General features: G+C 38.7%; 1 protein-coding gene across 1 annotated transcript; it reads right to left on the bottom strand.

Moving 5' to 3' along the window:
- Nucleotides 1–3688: 3688 nt before the first annotated feature.
- Nucleotides 3689–17705, bottom strand: snrpa1 (small nuclear ribonucleoprotein polypeptide A'). Its single transcript, XM_044189374.1, has 9 exons — nt 17513–17705; nt 16139–16286; nt 10174–10252; nt 9553–9599; nt 9358–9460; nt 5857–5936; nt 5302–5377; nt 4305–4398; nt 3689–3942 (listed from the first exon to the last, which is right to left on the bottom strand). The coding sequence occupies exons 1-9, from the start codon at nt 17592–17594 to the stop codon at nt 3794–3796; spliced, it is 858 nt and encodes a 285-aa protein (XP_044045309.1). The 5' UTR covers nt 17595–17705; the 3' UTR covers nt 3689–3793.
- Between the last annotated feature and the right edge of the window lie 1576 nt (nt 17706–19281).

Here is a 19281-nt window from a genome sequence, read left to right as displayed (position 1 = left end):
AATAGTGCTGTTCTGTTGCCCTTTGGCACATGTAGACGTTTTGATGTAAAGAGAGGGATACGGCAAGGGTGCCCTTCCTCTCCACTTTTATTTATTATGGTTGCAGAAATTCTGAGCATAATGATAAAAACATGTGAAGAATTAAAGTAATTAGATGTTTTGGGATATCCACTTGCGATAAGTCAGTTAGCGGACGATACCACGCTGTTTTTGAAAAACAAGACTCAAATACCAATAGCTCTGCAAGTTGTTGCTCGTTTCTCAGAAGCATCTGGTCTTTATCTAAATGTGGGTAAATGAGAGCTGATGGCCATCCACGATCACCCGCAAATACCGTTATATGGTATACCTGTCAAGGATCAAGTCAAATATTTAGGTATTATTGTAACGAAAAGTGAAATAGATAGAGAGAAGTATAATTTTGATGGTGTTTTAAAGAAGAGTAAAGCAATTCTGAACATGTGGTTGCAGAGAGACCTATCTATTTTTGGAAGATTACTACTCTCTAAAATGGAGGGTCTCTCGAGACTTATTTATCCAGCATATTCCCTAAACATACCTCAAAAAGTGATCAAACAAATCAATCAAAATAACATATAATAAGCATCATTATATAAGAAAAAATTATATTGTTAAATCTTTAGAAGAAGGCGGCCTAAATGCCATTGATTTCGACCCAATGAATGGCACTTTAAAATTACGGTGGTTACAAAACTTTATAACAAATTTAGACAGTGTCTAGTTCAATCTCCCCGCTAAAATATTCTCTAGTTTTGGTGGTGTCGAATTTCTTATTAAATGTGACTTTGAGTTATCCAAATTACCCATTAATTTGGATAACTCAAAGTTTCATGGACAAGTTCTCCAGTACTGGAAATTAATTTATAATCATAATTTTTCGCCCCATGATACACCTTTATGGAATAACAGATATATACTGATTAGAAAAAAATCCTTCTTTTACAAACACTGGGCTGAATAGGGTGTAATGCTGGTTTTACATATAATGGATGACGGGTAATTTACTTAACTATTCAGACTTTATTCACAAATATAATATTATTTGTTCTAATCAACAATTTACACAAGTCATCAATGCGATTCCACAAGCTATTATTGGTTCTGTTAAAGGTTTCTTGATGTGCACACACTCTGTTCCCCAACTATTTCCCTTAACTATTCAAAACATTTCCTTTTTAGACAAAAAATTTAACAAGTTCTTGAGATCCGTATTGTCTAATGAATGTTTTCCTTTGCCTTTAAGAAGACGAAATATTATGGAAGGTTTCACCAGTCAAAATATCAAAAAGTTTAGATGTAACTATTTAAAACTTCCTGTCCCACCCAAAGCTAAAGAGGTACGTTTCAAATTGTTAAATAATGTTTACCCATGCAAAGAATTTTTACATTCAAAATTTAATATTGAGGACAATGTTTGTACCTTTTGTTTAGCTAACATTGAAACAGATGAGCGTCTCTTTTTCTCATGTGTTCATTCAAAGATTTTTTGGGATAGTTTCTATATTTGGGCTTATCAAAACAACTTGGGTGTCCGATCTTTCGATTACAATGATGTTAAATTTGGCGTTGTACTGGAGGACAAATCAAAAGATTTAACAATTAATAGTATGATTGTTATGGCAATTTTTTTCATTCACAAATGTAAATTTGGCAACATTAAACCTTTATTTAATGTTTTTATTCATGATATGTCATCTTTAAAAGAGTCTTTGAATTTTTGTAAATCTAAGAATGCACTTTGGTAATGTAATAATTTGGATGCTCTTTCTTTGAACCCTGTAACTCTGTAATTATGGCTTTCTTTGTTCTTGGTTCCATTTTTGTTCAATTGTTCGACCTGCTCTACTTGAAATATTGAATGTTTAATAAGCCTGTATGGTTTTTGAAATAAATATTAAAGAGAGAAAAAAAATGTTACATGGTCCATTTGTTCCCCTGGTGGGGATGTGGACATGCTGGTAGAATTTTGGTAAAATAGTTCTGAGGTCTGTTTGATTAAAATCACTAGCTACAATAAAAACACCATTGATTGTTTTGTCATGTGACTGCTGATGACCTCATACAGTTCATGTAGTGCGTTTTTTTATTCATATCTGGAGGAATGTAAACAGCAACAAAAACACTGGTGAATTCTCTGAGCAGATAATATGGTCGACATCTTAACAATAAAAATTAATTCTACATCTAGGGAACAACGTCCGTACACTTTAACTGCGTTTGAGCACCAAGCATCATTGATGTAAACACAGAGTCCACATCCTCTCGTCTAACCGCAGTCTTGTGTTGTGTCAGCGCGGAACATGGCTCCGCCCGTGGAGTGCCATAGCTTCATCCGGGATGTTGTGATGCACCCAGGTCTCACTAAAGATGAGGGCACAGTCTCTGATTTCCCATTGTTGAGTTAGCCTGAGTCTTATCCTGTCATCCATTTTATTTTCCTGGACCGGTCATTCGCTAGGAGTATACTGGGTAGTGGAATAGCTATACATCCGACCTAGGTTAGCTTAGCTCTTAACCCGGCTCTTTCCTCTCTTCCTGTTTCGATCACACCGCTTACGGTGATTACGGGCTTTGGCCCGGCTGGTCTGGTTGTTTGGACGGGAGATGCCGTGAGCAGTGATCGTCTCAAGGTCTGCGGCACTTAGTTTTTCAATGGCTGTACGGTTTGTGTCCGTTACTGTTCATCGACATGTCACACAGGACATCGATCTTCTGCAACTGCCTCATCATAAAAAAGCTTTTCTATTTACTGCAACAACAATGAACAGCACCCTGTGTAACAATAGTGTCAATCCACATCAACCTGTACCACCTCAGGCCTCTTAAATCCCTTATAAGTACCCCCATATGGCCTACTTTACAACATATACAGTAACATATGGGCTATTTCGATCTGTCCCAAAGTAAAGATACAAATGTACTCTGTAGTTGTTTAGAACTATGCAGCTAGCCTATCCTTTTGTTTATCATCTGTACCCATGTCATTTTGAAATAAATCACAGCAGATTCATAAAATGCTACGTAGGACTCATTACCCCATCTTCAACAAAACTTTTCTTTGTTGCTGGTAATGGTACTGTATTCTGTAATAAAATATGTACCCGTTAGTTTAAAAATACCTACAGTATACATTCTGTAAGTTACCCCCTTATTTCCTAACTTCACATCTACACAGGTATGGATTAGATCGATGCACATTAAAAGTCAGTTAACTTGTCGGTAATATTCTTCCTGTGAAAACAGATGTATGTCTACTGTGGCTGAAAAGCTTTGTCAGTCTGAAAATAACCCTGACAATGTCATATAGCGCTGTCAACAGGGTTCTCTCAGCCCAGGTTTGCAGACAAAAAATTTATAACAGAAAGCCTGCATAACAAAATGGGGACATGGTGTTTTAAGATGTGCATTTACCAGGCAATAAGTATCAAACAGAATTATGTCAAATGCAGGACCCAGTGTTCTATGGCCTGACCCATACTAGTAACTAAAAGTCAGGATACCCTAGCCTTTATTGTTTTCATTTTGACCATTCTTTTTAATCCATCTCTTGTGAGTCCCCCAACTTTATGTAAGTTCAATACCCTTTGAAAACATAGGACATTTACAGACCATATAGGAGTGCAGTCAGTTGGGAATGTCAAGAAGAAACTGGTTCCACACACAGCAATATAAGAAATCAGTTTAATGTATGTTGTTTTATAAAATAAAACAGCCCGGGTAAATGTATGTCCAACACAAGAAATCTACAACATGGGGAAAAACAAAAATGCTTTCAGGGGCCATTAACATGTGGCTCGACATCCATGTCTTCATCATCCTCCATTTTCTCTCCTTCATTCATCTCCTCTCCAGTGCCTCCACCCAAATGTGGCTCCATCTGTGCAGTATCACCCTCTTCCTCCTCCACCATCCCACCTTGACCTGATTTTACAAAAGGAATATATTCATCCATCCATCTATCTATAAAAATACAATGAGGTTATAAGAGAAAAACAAATAAAAATCAGGTGAACTGGTGTTATCCAATATTTTTCCTTTCTCCTATTGGTTCCTACTTAAGATGTACATTTTCAAAAGTGGCTCACAAATAGTAATAGTGGTTTTTCTTTTAAAAAATGAAACTAACAATTACCATTCACAAACTACTACTGTGATTGGCTGGCAATATTGCTGCCTCAGTACGCATTTTTCTGGCCAAATGTGTTTTTACAAAACAGCCTCAAATATCCAGCAGGTTTTACAGTATTACTCAAGTTCTGGATAAGTATTTGGTCAGCACTGACCTTGTCTGAGATCTCGGCCTGGGATCTGACCGGCCTGCAGCATCCCTTTCAACCTCTCCACTTCTGCCAATGATGAAGCATTAGCGATGGCATTCTGAAATACAAACACACTCATGTAAACTTCAGCTAATATGATCTGACAAATTCTATTCTCAGGTACCATTTACATTCAGCAAGTCCACTGCTAGAGATCTGAATTGCCATCCAGGTTTTTTTTTTAGTACATCTGTGGTGCTTCATCTCCACATTAGTTGTATGACCATTATTTAATTACTGTGATTATATGTCGATTGGAATATGCTTCAAAGCTACATTGTGACCATCATTAGTAAGAGTGAAATACGCCAAAAGTTGAAACTTGAGCATAAATGTTCATTCTTGGCCTTGGAAACAGTAGTTTGACAAAAAAAAAAACAACAACAAACAAACACAAAAACCCCCTCAAGGTTCACTCACTGGCCTTTTCTGGAGCTTTCAACCTCATCTCACTGTTCATCAGTGGTTGAAGTTTGCTCAGTAATCATGGAGTTGGTTGAATTGTCTTCAAGTGATTGTAACCCCAACTGATTGTAACCCCTGTTTCTGTTCAAGGATGCTCTTTGGCTGTCTGAACACCAGACCAAAACCACTCATGGCATCAACTGGGAAGACCAGAGAAAGATCAAGCAGAACATTCACATCTGACACCAGAGACCATCTTTGAACAGAGACAGGAGTTACTATCTTCCACCATATACAACCACCTGTTTCATACTTAGGTCACATGGTGCCAATTAAGTAAACTCCACCCTCTGAGGAAGACTGAAATGTGATTGAAAACTCCAGAAAAAAAGATAGTGAGTGTAAGATGTATCCATTTATGTTTTTTTTTTTTTTGTTAAATGACAAACATGCACCCATTTCACATTTTGGATGACGGAGAGATTCAAGCTTAGCTCTCAAAACCTAAAGACCCCTAAAACACAGTGCCAACATTTCTCAAAATCAACAAGAAAACCTTGATGGCGTCCACATCAGCTTGAGACGGCCCTGTCCTCTTCTTCTCCAGCTGTGCTGCCACTCCAGGAGTGAATCTGAAAGGAACACACCTCATTTAGACAACATTGACACACATGGGCTTCTCTGACCACTCAACCAGTGTAGTTATTCTCATGTGTAGTATCGTTTCTTGAGTCAAATAAACTGATACATTGTCCACAGACAGCAGTCCTGAGCAACACTTTGGTGAGCATAGGGTTAAGGCCCATTTATAGATTTATTACCTCCACTAAGGAAGTTATGTTTTAAGAATTTGGTGCAGATCCTAGATTTTGAAGAGGATTTCCTTGCATTTTTCGAATTTTGTCATGAATGACTGTATATAGTTAAGGGAAAAAAGTATCACAGATTGTGTCTATTCACGCATGTTTGTCATCACTGTGTATTCTCATGTACACAGATATACTGTATGACTGGTGGTGACTGTTTATTCTTTTGCATTATTTAACCCATTCTATCAGCCAGGATCCAGTGATTCTGAGAAGCTGCTGTCTAACATTGACTTTCATCTTACGTTTTCGTTCGCCTGGCAATATCCTTTGCAAGTTGAGCACCTCGTTTGCCCTTGAACATTTTCTCCGCCTCCTGCCGTTCCTATGATGATATCACAGTTAAAGTGAAAACACTCATTAATTAGCAACTGAGCTTTCATCCAAGGGGGGCAAGGCCAGGCAGGAAAATGCAAAAATCATTGTCCTTTTGGACATTCAACAGGACGTTAACTCCAGGGTGGAAGAGTTAACACATAGTTAATAACCACTGTAACGCTTAAAAAAAAGGTAAATCAGTCACTGGAAAGTCCATACTACTGTTTTAGCCTTCATCTCCAATACATATGATCCATGAGTCACACCTCATGCCAGGTCTTTAAATAGGCCTACTATACAGTGGAAAAAATTTGGGCACCCCTAATCAAAATGCCCTTTACAATGAATATTTAAGTGAACACAAGCTAATCCAACCTCTAAATGGTAGAAAGTTAATGGTACAAAGTTAAAATGACATTTCTTTTCTTTAAAGCAAAATTACTTATATTTTTCTGTGTAGAAGTTTGTGAACTCTTTTGGATTATTCTTTGTCGCAATGATTACTAAGGCCTAGACCCAACATAGAGACATACAGAACAAAGAAACACACATTCCTTATGGCGCCACCATGAATATAGATGCAGGTTTTGGGATAGCCACCAGACCCTCGACTTGAATATTATTGAAAATCTGTGGAAAGATCTCAAACATGTTGTGCATGCAAGGAGGTCGAAGAATATTTATGAGCTAGAGGTGTTCTGCCTGGAAAAATGGAAAGACTCTTAGTTGGGCCACAGGAAGCATTTGCAAGCTGTTAAAGTTGCCAAAAGAGGAGTTACTAACTTAAGTACTAACTGACAGGGTTCGGAAACTTTTGCACAGGGCCTTTGCCCTTTTATAAATTATTTTGAAACTAACAAATTAAAAAAGTAATCTTGCCTTAAAATTTAAAAAAAATGTGTCATGTTTAACTTTTTTCTCCATTTCGAGCGGTCAGCCTCAAAGATTGGGTAGATTGGTAAAATATCATGTTTTAAATTAAATGTGTTTCTCAAACTGACTGCGAGCCACTCCAAAGCCTAGTAGCAAGTAGCAAAGATGTGCTTTCAATATTAACTCAACTCGTATGTAAATTCAAACATTACTGTAAATTGGCTGTTTTCAGAATTGAAAAATGTAGCCAACCGTTTTACGACACTGCCTGACGTAATGTATCGACGCGGTAGGTTTTACAATTTATGTAAAAAATGAACAGCGCGGTCACAACTGACAAGATCATTGCCAAGACAGGGTCAATTAAAGGAAAATCAAATGAAACCTCTGACAACAGGCAAGGTGCATCGACTTGATGCAAGTGGTTCAGCTGCAGTGACAAGTGGTTCAGCAAGCACTGCCACTGAACCCTCAAAATTGTGAAACTTGGCATCAATGTGAAAATCAAGTACTAAAGAGAAACAAATATCACAGTGACTACATAAAATTTAAATTTTTTTTGGGACTGGGGATGAGGAGGATCCCAAACCACATTGTGTTTTGTGCTATGAATCGTTGGCTAACAAGGCTATGAAACCTGCTAAGCTCAATCAGCAATTGAAAACTAAACACCGAGTATATGAGGAAACCTCCTGGATTTTTTGAGAGAAAACGCAATGAACTTTAGAAACATGATGGAGGGGGCCTCACAGTTTTTTGCACCTGGGGAAAATGCGAGGCTACAGAGGTTTTATACAGGGTATCCCTGTTGCAAGACGGAAAACCTCATTCAATAGAAGTTATGACTAACATATTGTTTAGTGGGAAAGCAAGCAATGAAATTGTCCAATGACACAGTCCAAAGGCAAATAACATCTATGACTGAAAATGTTCAAGATCAGCTGATGACACGTTTACGCCAAAGCCAATTTTTCTCACTACAATTGGACGAGTCAACTGACATCGGGAATGAGGCAAATCTGGGATGTTTTGTAAGGTACATTTATGCTGGCATAGAGCATGATGAATTTCTTTTTTGTCATTCCCTGCTGACCAACACCACAGGAGAGGCAATTTTTGACTCACTCAAATGATTTCACTGTGCAGAATAACCTCGACTGAATAAGATGTGTTGGCATTTGTACAGTTGGTGCAACTGCAATGACTGGAAAACAGAAGGGACTAGCAGCACCATCCACCACAGCAACACACTGTTGCTTTCACAGACAACTGGCTGTGAAAAAAATTCCCCGAGTGCCTCAAAGCATTACTTGACTAGTCTGTGGAAATAGTGAATACAATCAAATGCAAATCACTGAACACACATTTTTAAAAGCTCTGTGTGAAGAAATGGGAAGTGAACACACAAAACTTATTTTTCATTCTGAAGTTTGCTGGCTGCCACATGGGAAAGTTCTCACCCATCTATTTGAACTGCACGATAAGGTGATACTGATGAACTGCATATGGATAATTTCCAGTGGCTCGCAAAATTAGCATACCTGGCTGATGTTTTCAGGATACTGGATGCTGCAAGGAAAAGCCATCACGTCTTCAATGTGCTGTAAAACTAAAGCAGCACGCCTCAAGATGGAATTGTGGTATGACCGCCTTGATTGCCAAGAAATCAATTGTGTCCCATCGCTCACTGATTTTCTCCTCACTGCTGAAGAGGAGCTTGATGGCGACACAGCCGCATCCTTCAAGGAACACCGGCAAAGTCTGCAAGGCCTTCACTCGCAATTGTGAAGATATTTCCCAGAATTAGATGCAGGCTTTGAGTGGATCAGAAATCCATATGGGACAAAACATACATCAAACATATCAGTTCCAAGCTTTCACCAAGACAGGTTGACAGCCTTTTGCACATGGCATCTGATGGGACACTGAAGACAATTTTCAGATAGGAGAGTCTGACAGACTTTTTGGTCCACATCCAAAAAGGCTGTCTCTGCTCTGAAACTGTTGATGCCATTTCCAACCACCTTCAATTATGAAGTTGGATTTTCCCAGACTTCTTGGTCTGAAAACATTAGCGCAACAGGATCATTGTGGACCCTGATATCAAACTAAAACTTTCCAGTTTGGAGCCAGACATAGCATTGCTGATGTCTCAGAATAAGCAGCACCATTCTTCCCATTAAGATGGCAACAGAGACAATGATGAGTGAGTAGGCTATGCTATTTGTAAAACTGTCATTAAAATTTGGCTTTAATTGGTAATATACTAATAGGCCTATTGATATGGGGGATATATGGGGAATTGCGGTCTGTGAGGTTTTTTTTTATTTATTTATTTTTTTTATTGGTTAAGTGGTCCTTGGTCCGGAAAGGTTTGAGAAACACCGATTTAGAGTTCAGGTTAGCTTCTTTTCACTTAAATATTCATTGTAAAAGGCATTTTGAATAGACTGGTCAACACATTCATTCACATACAGGGCTGTTGACCAGTCTTACTTCATATTCAAATGGCAGTTTAAAAAATTGGCACAGTATATGTGCTCACATGCACTTACCTTGAGCTTTACTTTCTGGAAGTCAAGCACACGGATCTGTGGGATTTTGTTGATGACATAGAGCCTGTAATGCTTCTTGTTTGTCACAGGATTCCTTAACAAGCTGGAAATTCAGTGATTGTTACAAACATATGATCATAACTTAGCGGTGCAGACAGTTCATTAACTGATTTATCTTTGAGTATTGATTCATACCTGAGAAGGGTCAATGTCTTCACTGAGGCCAGTGGGTCCAAGTCACCCTACACATGAAAAGACCAATAATTCAGAAAAACACTATGTAGAGACAGAGAGGTAAAGCTTCCAAAGTGTTTGACGGTATACCTATAGAGGTCACATTAAACCCAATGAGAGGGGATTCATTAAGGGCATTTATCCGGATGAGTGAAATGAACATGAGCAAGTAAATACGCTGAAATACCATATAAATATTACTATTTTTTTAACCAAATACAACATCCCTAAAATAAATGCTACCATTATGTAGGTGATCGTATTCAACTTTTGTTGATACTGGCAGAGAGAGGTGTGCAATCAACTCTATTGTCATTTTGGATGCTGCAGTATGTTGTGCTGTAAAGTTGTTTATAATATTTTATCTAGTGTGGACAAAACTCGAAAATGATGATTTGAATCAGCAAAAATTGCAATAAATCTTCAGAGGAAACGAATTATAGAGGGGTTGTTTTGCATTGGCCTGGAGAGGAATTTCTATTTTTCTGGTATTTCAGTGTAAAATCAGCAAACTTTGCATTCACCATTTTGCATAACATTCAGATGGTTCTGTTGCACTGACTGCTGCTGAAATGTACTCACCAGCTCCTGAATGTTGTTGTTTGTGAGAACCAGTTCTGTCAAACTCGGCAGAGATTGCTCCAGAGTCTCACCTATGCGACTGGAGAAACATTTCACAAGGTTACAAGAAAGCAACCATGTACTTGCTGGACAAGTATACTTGACCAATTTAAAAAAAAAAGAAAAAAAAAAAAAGGCAGCTCTTCATTAAGTCAGTCTGACAACATGCGCAGTAGTTTGTACCATCTCACAAAGCGCACATATACACCATTATCTACTTGTACAATGAATGTCGGCAGCATCTGTTTCTCGGTGAGACTCAAATAAAAACAGGTCTGCATTGAGAGCAGGCAAGCCCGAACAGCCAAAAGCTGTAGAGTCACACAGGTGGCTGTGTTGTAGAAAGGTTGTTACTGCCAAACCAGAGCTTGTCTAAGGCTATGCACTGTGTGCAAAATAATAAGTAAGCAAGTTAACATCAGGCACTGTTAATGTTCCACACATTTTGTTCATTTTCAACAGTTATATCCTGAATCTACTCCTCTCCCGGAGTTTGATTCAGTGGTGTGTTGAGTGTTCTGACCAACACTGTATTAAAAAGAGGCTGTTGGTGTTGCTGAAGGTACTGGTGAAACAATATAATAACTATTTATAAAGTACCTTTCAAAAATTGGTTACAAAAGTGCTATACAATAAAAACATAAAAGCAACTAAGATCCAGAACTTGATAAACATGATAATTTAAATAATTGCAACAAATACCATCAGATTAAGAAGAGCCAATTTGAATTTGACTCATCAATAAAGTTGAGGGAAAAAGAAAAAAAAACAACCAGCCATGCATATTAGACTGAGACTTAAGCATTTAATTAAGCCAATCACAATTAGCGTTGTCCATTTCTGCCCAGCAATTGCTGAGCCACTGGTTGCTATGGTGATTGAGGCCTGAAAGTGCTCAGTTATGAAGACTAAACTAAAAATCGGCAATTTCTGATGAAACTGCGTATGAGAGGTGGAAGCTATCCACCTGCTACTAAAATTAAGCGGTTTGATCAGAAATTTGAGCATTATTAGGAGGTAGGAGGTTTGAACGTGAGAATGTGTTTAAAGTACGAGAGAATGGACCTTTGTATCCCCAGTGAGAGCTGGAAGCTACCTGCTACCACGTATGCAAGCTGCTGCTCCAGCAGCAATTTTTCAAATCTTTTAGTGCCACCTACAGGTGAAATTGTATCAAATGCTCAGCTTTGCTGAATTTGGTCACCATGGACTATTACATTAAACAGATGTACCCGTTAATAAGAATTATGGTGGTTTTTAATGGCTGCAAGGTGGGACTATTGTGCCATGCTTATGTGTCATGCACATGCTCATGGAGAACTTGTGTACCAAGTATCCTTTCATTTAGGTCAAAATAAGTGTAGAAATATCATGTTTTAATGTTACTGTAGCGCCCCTGGTGGCTAGAATTATTTGACATGTTATACACTTGTGCGGTGTGGCTGTATGTACAACATTCCAAATTTAGTTGCAATCCAATTTGGCATTTACCCAGTAAGTGCAAAAGGCCACACCTTCAAAAGTTTGAAGGACAAATGGTAAGTAATACACACAGTGAACTGAGAAGTATTGTTCAGAATCATCTGGGGACAGTGTGTCCAAAGTCTGGTGAATATTAGATGCAATATGTGCCAAAAGAAGCAAAAAGATGTTTTTACCTAAACATCCAAAATGGCGGAATTTTTTTCCAGGAGCAAATGGACGTGACCTTTATCAGTCGAATTGGCTTCATCCAAGGAATACACTGCACAAATACTGATTTGCCATTCCTCACAGTTCATGAGTTGTTAGCCAAAACATGTAATAACTGACCACATGGTGGTGCTATAGAAACCATGATTTAATATTTTAAGTATTTCCACATGAGGGAGCTGTCCATAAAAGTATGAATGGTGCTAAAGCATTCAAACTTTTATGGACAGCTCCCTCAAGACAACCATGTTACGCACTGAGCCAACATGTCACACAGCAAACACTAAGAAAAATATGATTGATATTTATACTTTGAAAAATTGTATAGAGACACACAGCATGATGGTACACAAACATATAAAGAAACTTTGTTCATGAGGGTTGTAATTTATCCAGAAAAAAAGGTTTTCTTGACAATTTTGTTTGTGGATGCCCGTATGTTATGTTGTTTTTGTTTGTAATGCATAAGTCAGCATAAAAGATGCATATCAATATAAATGCAAAATATTAAAGAGTGAGGGAGTTATATTGAATGATGGTATACGGCAAACAGTATAAAGCAACTTTGTCCATGACAGCAACATTACATGGAGGACTGCCCTGAGCTGGTATCAAACCCAGAACCTTGCTATCTAACAGGGAAGCTGACCATTACCAGGGTTTAACCACAGAGCCAGTGGAGGATCCCTGAGACACAGAACAAATTCGCATTTTGAGAAAAATAAAGCTTTTAGGTCAGAAATGTGAACATTATTAGTGACAGGAGGTCTTGCAGAATGTGAGGATGTACTGTGCTGTAGGTGTGCAAAGTAGAAAGTAAGAGAATCTGTAAGTTGAATTAAAAAAAACATATTGCCAACACCTGGGTTCGAACTCCCAACCTCTGGACCTAAAAAAGGTTCAGAGGCATATACTTTCATTGTAAATTTTAACACTTTAAAAATGTATATAAACTTACTGAATAATGTTAAAATAAAGACAAGTAATAGCATAACTCATGAAGAATATGTACATTTTGAAGTTTCTAGGACTTTCTAGGACTAAAAGAGTGGGAATACTTAATCAGCTTTCCAACTAATAAAACCGGAAAGGTCAAAGTCTAATCAAAGCACTGAACAGTGATTTATAATATTATGAAACAACCCTGGGAAGTTAAGACTTAATAATTAGCAATTAGCAGTTTTTAGACACTAACTACATTAAGCATGGAGTCTTTGAGCTTTAATGTAGCAGGCTAGGCTACATCACACCAGATGATGGCAAACTGTCTTTGAGTTGTTCATCTTATCTGTCACAGATGTATGTATTTGTCAAATCCCTGCAGTGTTTCCCCTACACACATCCATATGTAGTGCATCACCACCACCACATAATCATTAATAAAAGGAAAGTTCATTCTCAAATCTTAAACCATTTAATAAAGCTGTTCCAAGTATAGCAAAATTGGGATTGGCAAGACAGAACCAGTGGGCCCAAGTCACCCTACATATGATAAAAACAATGATTCAGAAAAACACACTATGGTAAAGAAGAGGTTAAAGTTTCCAAAGTGTTTGATGGTATATTACAATGTATGAAGTCACATTAAACCCATTCAGAGGGGATTCATTAATAAAGGACATCCCATCTGAGTGAAATTAACAACAGCTATACTGCTGTTATTTTATCCAGTGCAAAGTTAAGAGATTTTAAATTGGGAGGACAAATCAAACAGGTATTTGGAGCTGTAATACTGAACAGTAGGGAGGGGACATTTTCTAATATGCTCCAAAAGGGAGTAAATTTATTGAATATCAAGTGCAATATTAAACACACCATATCTAAGCATAAAGTGTAGTGCGCATGCGCCAACGTGCATGCCGCCTGTTGCCGTAGCTCCGTCTCGTCATCTTACTTTTTCCAACTTTTAGCTTTCCTTTTTCTTCAAAACTTGAGTAACTTGTGTGCAAGTATAATTTAAACTACGCTCTTTACGAAAATGACACTGCTACTCGGTTAGGTAACCGCTGCAGATCAGCTGTTTGGCCGCATTGTTTACACCAGGGAAGAGCTGATTGCGCTGAAGCCGAGCGGCATGGTGCCCAGGACAACCGATGTCCCCACTGAGATCTGGAGGAGGACACAGCGAGGATGCAGAGGTGGAATGAAGCGGCGTGGGAAGAGAGAGGGGTGCAGACAAAAAGAGACTTAAGCCATGTCTGGCATGTGAATTTTCACATGCCGTTGTGGCTGTTTTACACCCCCCCCCGCTAACTCGGCATCAGAGTGCAATGCCATTCACACCGCCATAGCACAACTACAGACTCAACACCCGAGTGCACTCATATTAATCTCGGGTGACTTCAACCATGTCAGTGTTTTAACAACACTGACTAATTTCACCCAGTATGTGAGTTGTCCTACTAGAGAGGAGAGGACACTGGACCTGCTCTATGCTAACGTTAAGGACGCATAAATCTCTTCCCCCTCTGGGTAGGTCAGACCACAACCTGGTTCACCTCAAACCCTGCTATGTGCCTCTGGTTAAAAGGAAGCCTGCGACCACAAGGACAGTGAGGAGATGGTCAGAGGAGGCCTATGAGACACTGCAGGAATGTTTTGAAGTGACAAACTGGGACGCACTCTGTGAGCCTCATGGAGAGGACATTGATGGGCTCACTGAGTGCATCACTGGCTACATTAACTTCTGTATGGACTGACTGCAATGTCCCAACTAAGATGGTCCATTGTTATCTTAACAACAAACCATGGGTAACAAAGGACATCAAAGACATCCTGAATGCCAAGAGGAGGGCCTTTACTGATGGCAATAGGGAGGAAGTGAGGGCAATCCAGGCAACACGAGGGCCCCTAAGGGGACTGTCCTCTCTCCCTTCCTCTTCACCATCTACACCACAGACATCAGCTACCACACAGAGTGCTGCCACCTTCAGAAGTTTTCTGATGACTCTGCTGTGGTGGGATGTATCAGCGGTGGTGATGAGACTGAGTACAGGGCTGTGGTGGGTAACTTTGTCTCATGGTGTGAGCAGAACCATCTGCAGCTCAATATGACAAAGTCTAAGGAGCTGGCTGTAGACCTACGAAGGGCCAAGGCACCAGTGACCCCGGATTCCATCAAGGGGGTCAGTGTGGACATTGTTGAGGACTACAAATACCTGGGAGTACACATGGACAATAAACTGGACTGGGCTAAGAACACTCAAGCTCTTTACAAGAAGGGCCAGAGCCGCCTCTATTTCCTGAGGAGGCTGAGGTCCGTCAACATCTGCCGGACAATGCTGAAGATGTTTTATTAGTCTGTAGGCTGTTGCATGCTGGGGCAGCAGGCTGAGGGTAGCAGACGCTAACAGACTCAACAAACTGATCCGTAAGGCCAGTGACATTGTGGGGGTGGAGCTGGACTCTCTGGCGGTGGTGTCAGAGAGGAGAATACTGGCCAAACTACATGCCATCTTGGACAGTGTCTCCCACCGACTCCATGATGTGCTGGTCAAACAAAGGAGCACCTTCAGCGAAAGACTCATCTCCCCAAAATCCACCACAGAGCACCACAGGAAGTCATTCCTGCCTGTGGCCATCAAACTCTTTAACTCCTCCCTCTAAGTGTCAGTCTGTATGACCCTAAGTGATTAAACATCAGACATTGATCATTAACATCTCTGCAATACTTGACATAACTGTGCAATATTCTGTGTTAATACTGCTGTGTAATATACTCTTCAGTTTAAAATTCCCTATTTATTGATATTTATTCATACTTCTATTACTGCAATATCCTCCGTCTCATTATAATCTTAGTAAGCTACACTTAACTTGACAGTTCATGCACTATTACTTTATACCGTATTATTATCATCATCATCCGGTAAACCCACTTTGTACTTTACACTTATTTTAATTGTATACTTATTAATAATATTAATAATTTATTTTCTGACCTGTATTATAGCGCATTATATTTTTGCTTAGTACTTCTATTCCTGTGTGCACTGACATGATAGTGAGCTGCTGTAACAAAAGAGTTTCCCCTCGGGGATCAATAGTCTTCCTGATTCTTAAAGAAATAAACCACTTAACAATTAATTATAATCCAGAGGTTATTCAGCACTCAATTGCTCCTTGGTTAATTGGAGTATGCAACATCAACATATTTTTTCTTTTTTAACTGAAACATTATATTGTACCCCCCCCCCCAATCAGGACATTGGTGGGTGTTGCTGCAATAACTTACCAAATCCTGTTGTTGTTCATTAACAATGTTCTCAGTCTTTTGAGCAGAGGGAAGCCTTCCAGTTTTCTGACTTCATTATCAGACAAGTCAATAGTGTCAAACTGGTCCAGAGTAGCGCCAAGATTTTCAAGCACTGGGATTTTATAACCTGTGAGATAAAAAAAAACATGAATGTTGAGGAGGAACTTTTTCTTGTTTTCTTTTGTCTCCAGAAATCAGTGACTGAGAGACTTTTTGATAGACCACCATGAGGTGTGGGTTTGAGCATAAAACAGTTTTTCACAAAAGTGACACAACACACCTGAAGTTTAACGGGGGCAGGGGGAAAAAAAACAATCATTGGATATTTTCTTTTTTTATTAAAAAAAAGAAACAAAAAAGGTAGAGGAGACAGGCTATGACTTGCTTATTCATACAGTCTATGAATTAAAAATGTAACAGTCACTTACTTGAGGGGTACAACTGTAAGCCAAAAAGTTGCATTTTCAACTATTATGGATAGTATACTGAATTTCATTGTATTTTCCATTGTACGCTAGAATTAGTGTACAGCGTGGAATTGGGACATCCATGAAGCAAAACGCACTTGACACGAAGACATCGCTTTTCGACGTGTACCCCTCTGTGCGTCAAGTTTTACCCAAACAGGGTGCCCATGCTGGACCTAGCTAACACACCAATAGAAACAAAAATTGTTTTCTATGCTCCACACAAAGAACAGATTGTGTAGCCTACCCTCTTGTTTTACACTGTCTCAGTCTTCTTGTTTATTTGTGTAACTCCAATTTGCTGTTGCTTATAATATATCATCATACACGTATATGTACATGTTATAGGTTAACAAATAAAGTTTATTTTAACAAAATATTGAAAGTGGTACAAATATGAAATAAATTAATGTATCCGAACGTAAACGCGGCCTTTAACATACATTCCGGTCGGCAAGCTATGCTAACATTGGCTAGCTCCTGGTTCTCTTGTACTTGTGACAACGTCACACTGACAACTTCATACAAAACTACCAGTGTTTCAGCTACGGTCATTCAATCTTGGTGATCCGCAGCAGCACTCATCTGTGGATACTAGCCTATTGTCTCTTTATCACTTTTAGTTTTACCGTGACTCGCAATGCTGCTGATAGTTGGGTTGCTTTCAGACGTTACCTAAAGTTATGTTGTAAATAACAAAGCAAAACAGTTGTAACTTAACGTTAGGCATACATAAGAGACATTTTGCTTTAATATCAGAAAGTACAAACACTAATTTGTCACGTTTTTGAATGGAGCACGGCTTTAGGCCTGCGTAAAGCCTGAGCAAGCCTACTTGCTTGCTTAACATATCCAATCATGCAATCGTGAAGAAAGTTTAACAAACCTCGTAAATCCAACTCTCTGTCTCTCACGGGGTTGGTATATTGAGCGGCTTGCTCAATTAGCTCCGCAGATAACTTCACCATGTCGAGGCCAAAAACAGACGTTACCAAGTTGTATTATTTTTGTAGCAAAACGTACGCTGCAAACACGCTGTTGCACAGAACGAAGACTTCGATCACCTTGCGCTGATAAAACCGGCTTTATTTTGTCCTAGCGCCCACCAGCGGATGGAGGACAATAAAACTTGACACTCGTCTCTTGCAGGGCAGGCGGGAAAGCAAATTTGAGGTACCTTTCATTTACATTTTATGCTACCATATATCTCTGCCTAACTACATTTCAGAGAAAAATATTGAACTTTTTACTACATCCATCTGACAATCAAAAATATATTTATACGTTTAGGCTTTTAACCAGGGCCAAGGGGTAGATCATATCACACCTGTTTTAGCCTCTTTGATAAGTGTTCTATAAACAAAGTTTTATTATTATTATTATTATTATTATTATTAAATATTATGCATTGTTATAGAATAATTAAATATTATTTATAACTATTAAATATATAATATAACAATTACATAAATATTATGTGTGTGTCTGTTTAATTTTGATAATTTAAGTACATTTAGCCGATAATAAGAAATATTAATTCATTAATTTGATTTTGATTTCTTCCTATTTTTTGTATAAGTTAATGTACATGAGTCTTTATTAGGCCTGTCTCAGTTATTACATGATTGCCTGACCGTGATTATTTGAGCTGACCGCCAGGGCTATCACCAGGATTTTAGAAATACTGAGGTCCTACCAATACATGAGTCCTTTATATGAAATATATACCAATACACAATATGCCCTTTAAAATAAGAAATGAAATACTGTAAATGTAGCCTAATTCTTATTCTCAATAAAACAAAGAAGAATTTCTCATTATTGATCAATGAATTAGTGATAAATTACGTATCACTGAAACATTTTGGTAATAATCACTGGACAGACGACTATCTATCTGTGCCTCATTTCCTGTACATTTCCTGTCCGCAATGATTCTGAGACAAAGGCGCAGCATTAGAGAGCAAAAGAAATTAGGAAATCTTGTCATTCCAAAATTTTTTAGCGGCACAATAAACCAGAAGAACCCTCACACATGCGAACATATTTATTTTGGACATAGGCTATATGTCCTGATGTGATATTTCATCACCACGAACCTCACGCAAGGCCCGGCAAGGGCCACTTTTGGAGTAGGCGACAGTGTGACTGCAGCAAGTTAGGCTAATTGTTTATTAAAAGCTGCTGCCGTGCAGTGTAACTTTATTAGCCTATAATGTATTAGCCTATTTCCCACCGTGAATATTTTTGCCACTGAAAATTTGTCAGAGCAGAAACTCTTAATTGATTCTGTGTGCAAAATTTTAGACATATCATGTTTTGAAAGCATATATGTTAATAGAGCCTTTCAGCTATCAAGCCCCTATCCTGTGGAATCAGGTCCCAGTTTGGGTTTGGGAGGCAGACACGATCTCCACATTTAAGAGAAGGCTTAAGACATTCCTCTTTGATAAAGCTAATAATTAGGGCTGGCTCAGGTGAGTCCTGAACCATCCCTTAGTAGTTTTGTGCTTTCTCGTCTCTCTCCTTCTGTCGTTTTCAGTAGGTATTTCTGCCTCCAGAGCTGTAGAGTCTGGATCTATGATTGCAAGCCACCTACTGCCCCCATGTTCCTGCTTAACACGCGCTACTACAATTATTATTATTATTAGTCTT

This window comes from Siniperca chuatsi, linkage group LG1 (assembly GCF_020085105.1).
Source record: "Siniperca chuatsi isolate FFG_IHB_CAS linkage group LG1, ASM2008510v1, whole genome shotgun sequence".
In the NCBI taxonomy this organism is placed as follows: Eukaryota; Metazoa; Chordata; class Actinopteri; order Centrarchiformes; family Sinipercidae; genus Siniperca; species Siniperca chuatsi.
The sequence above is the reverse complement of the archived record's forward strand: the minus strand, read 5'-3'. Positions and strand labels throughout refer to the sequence as shown.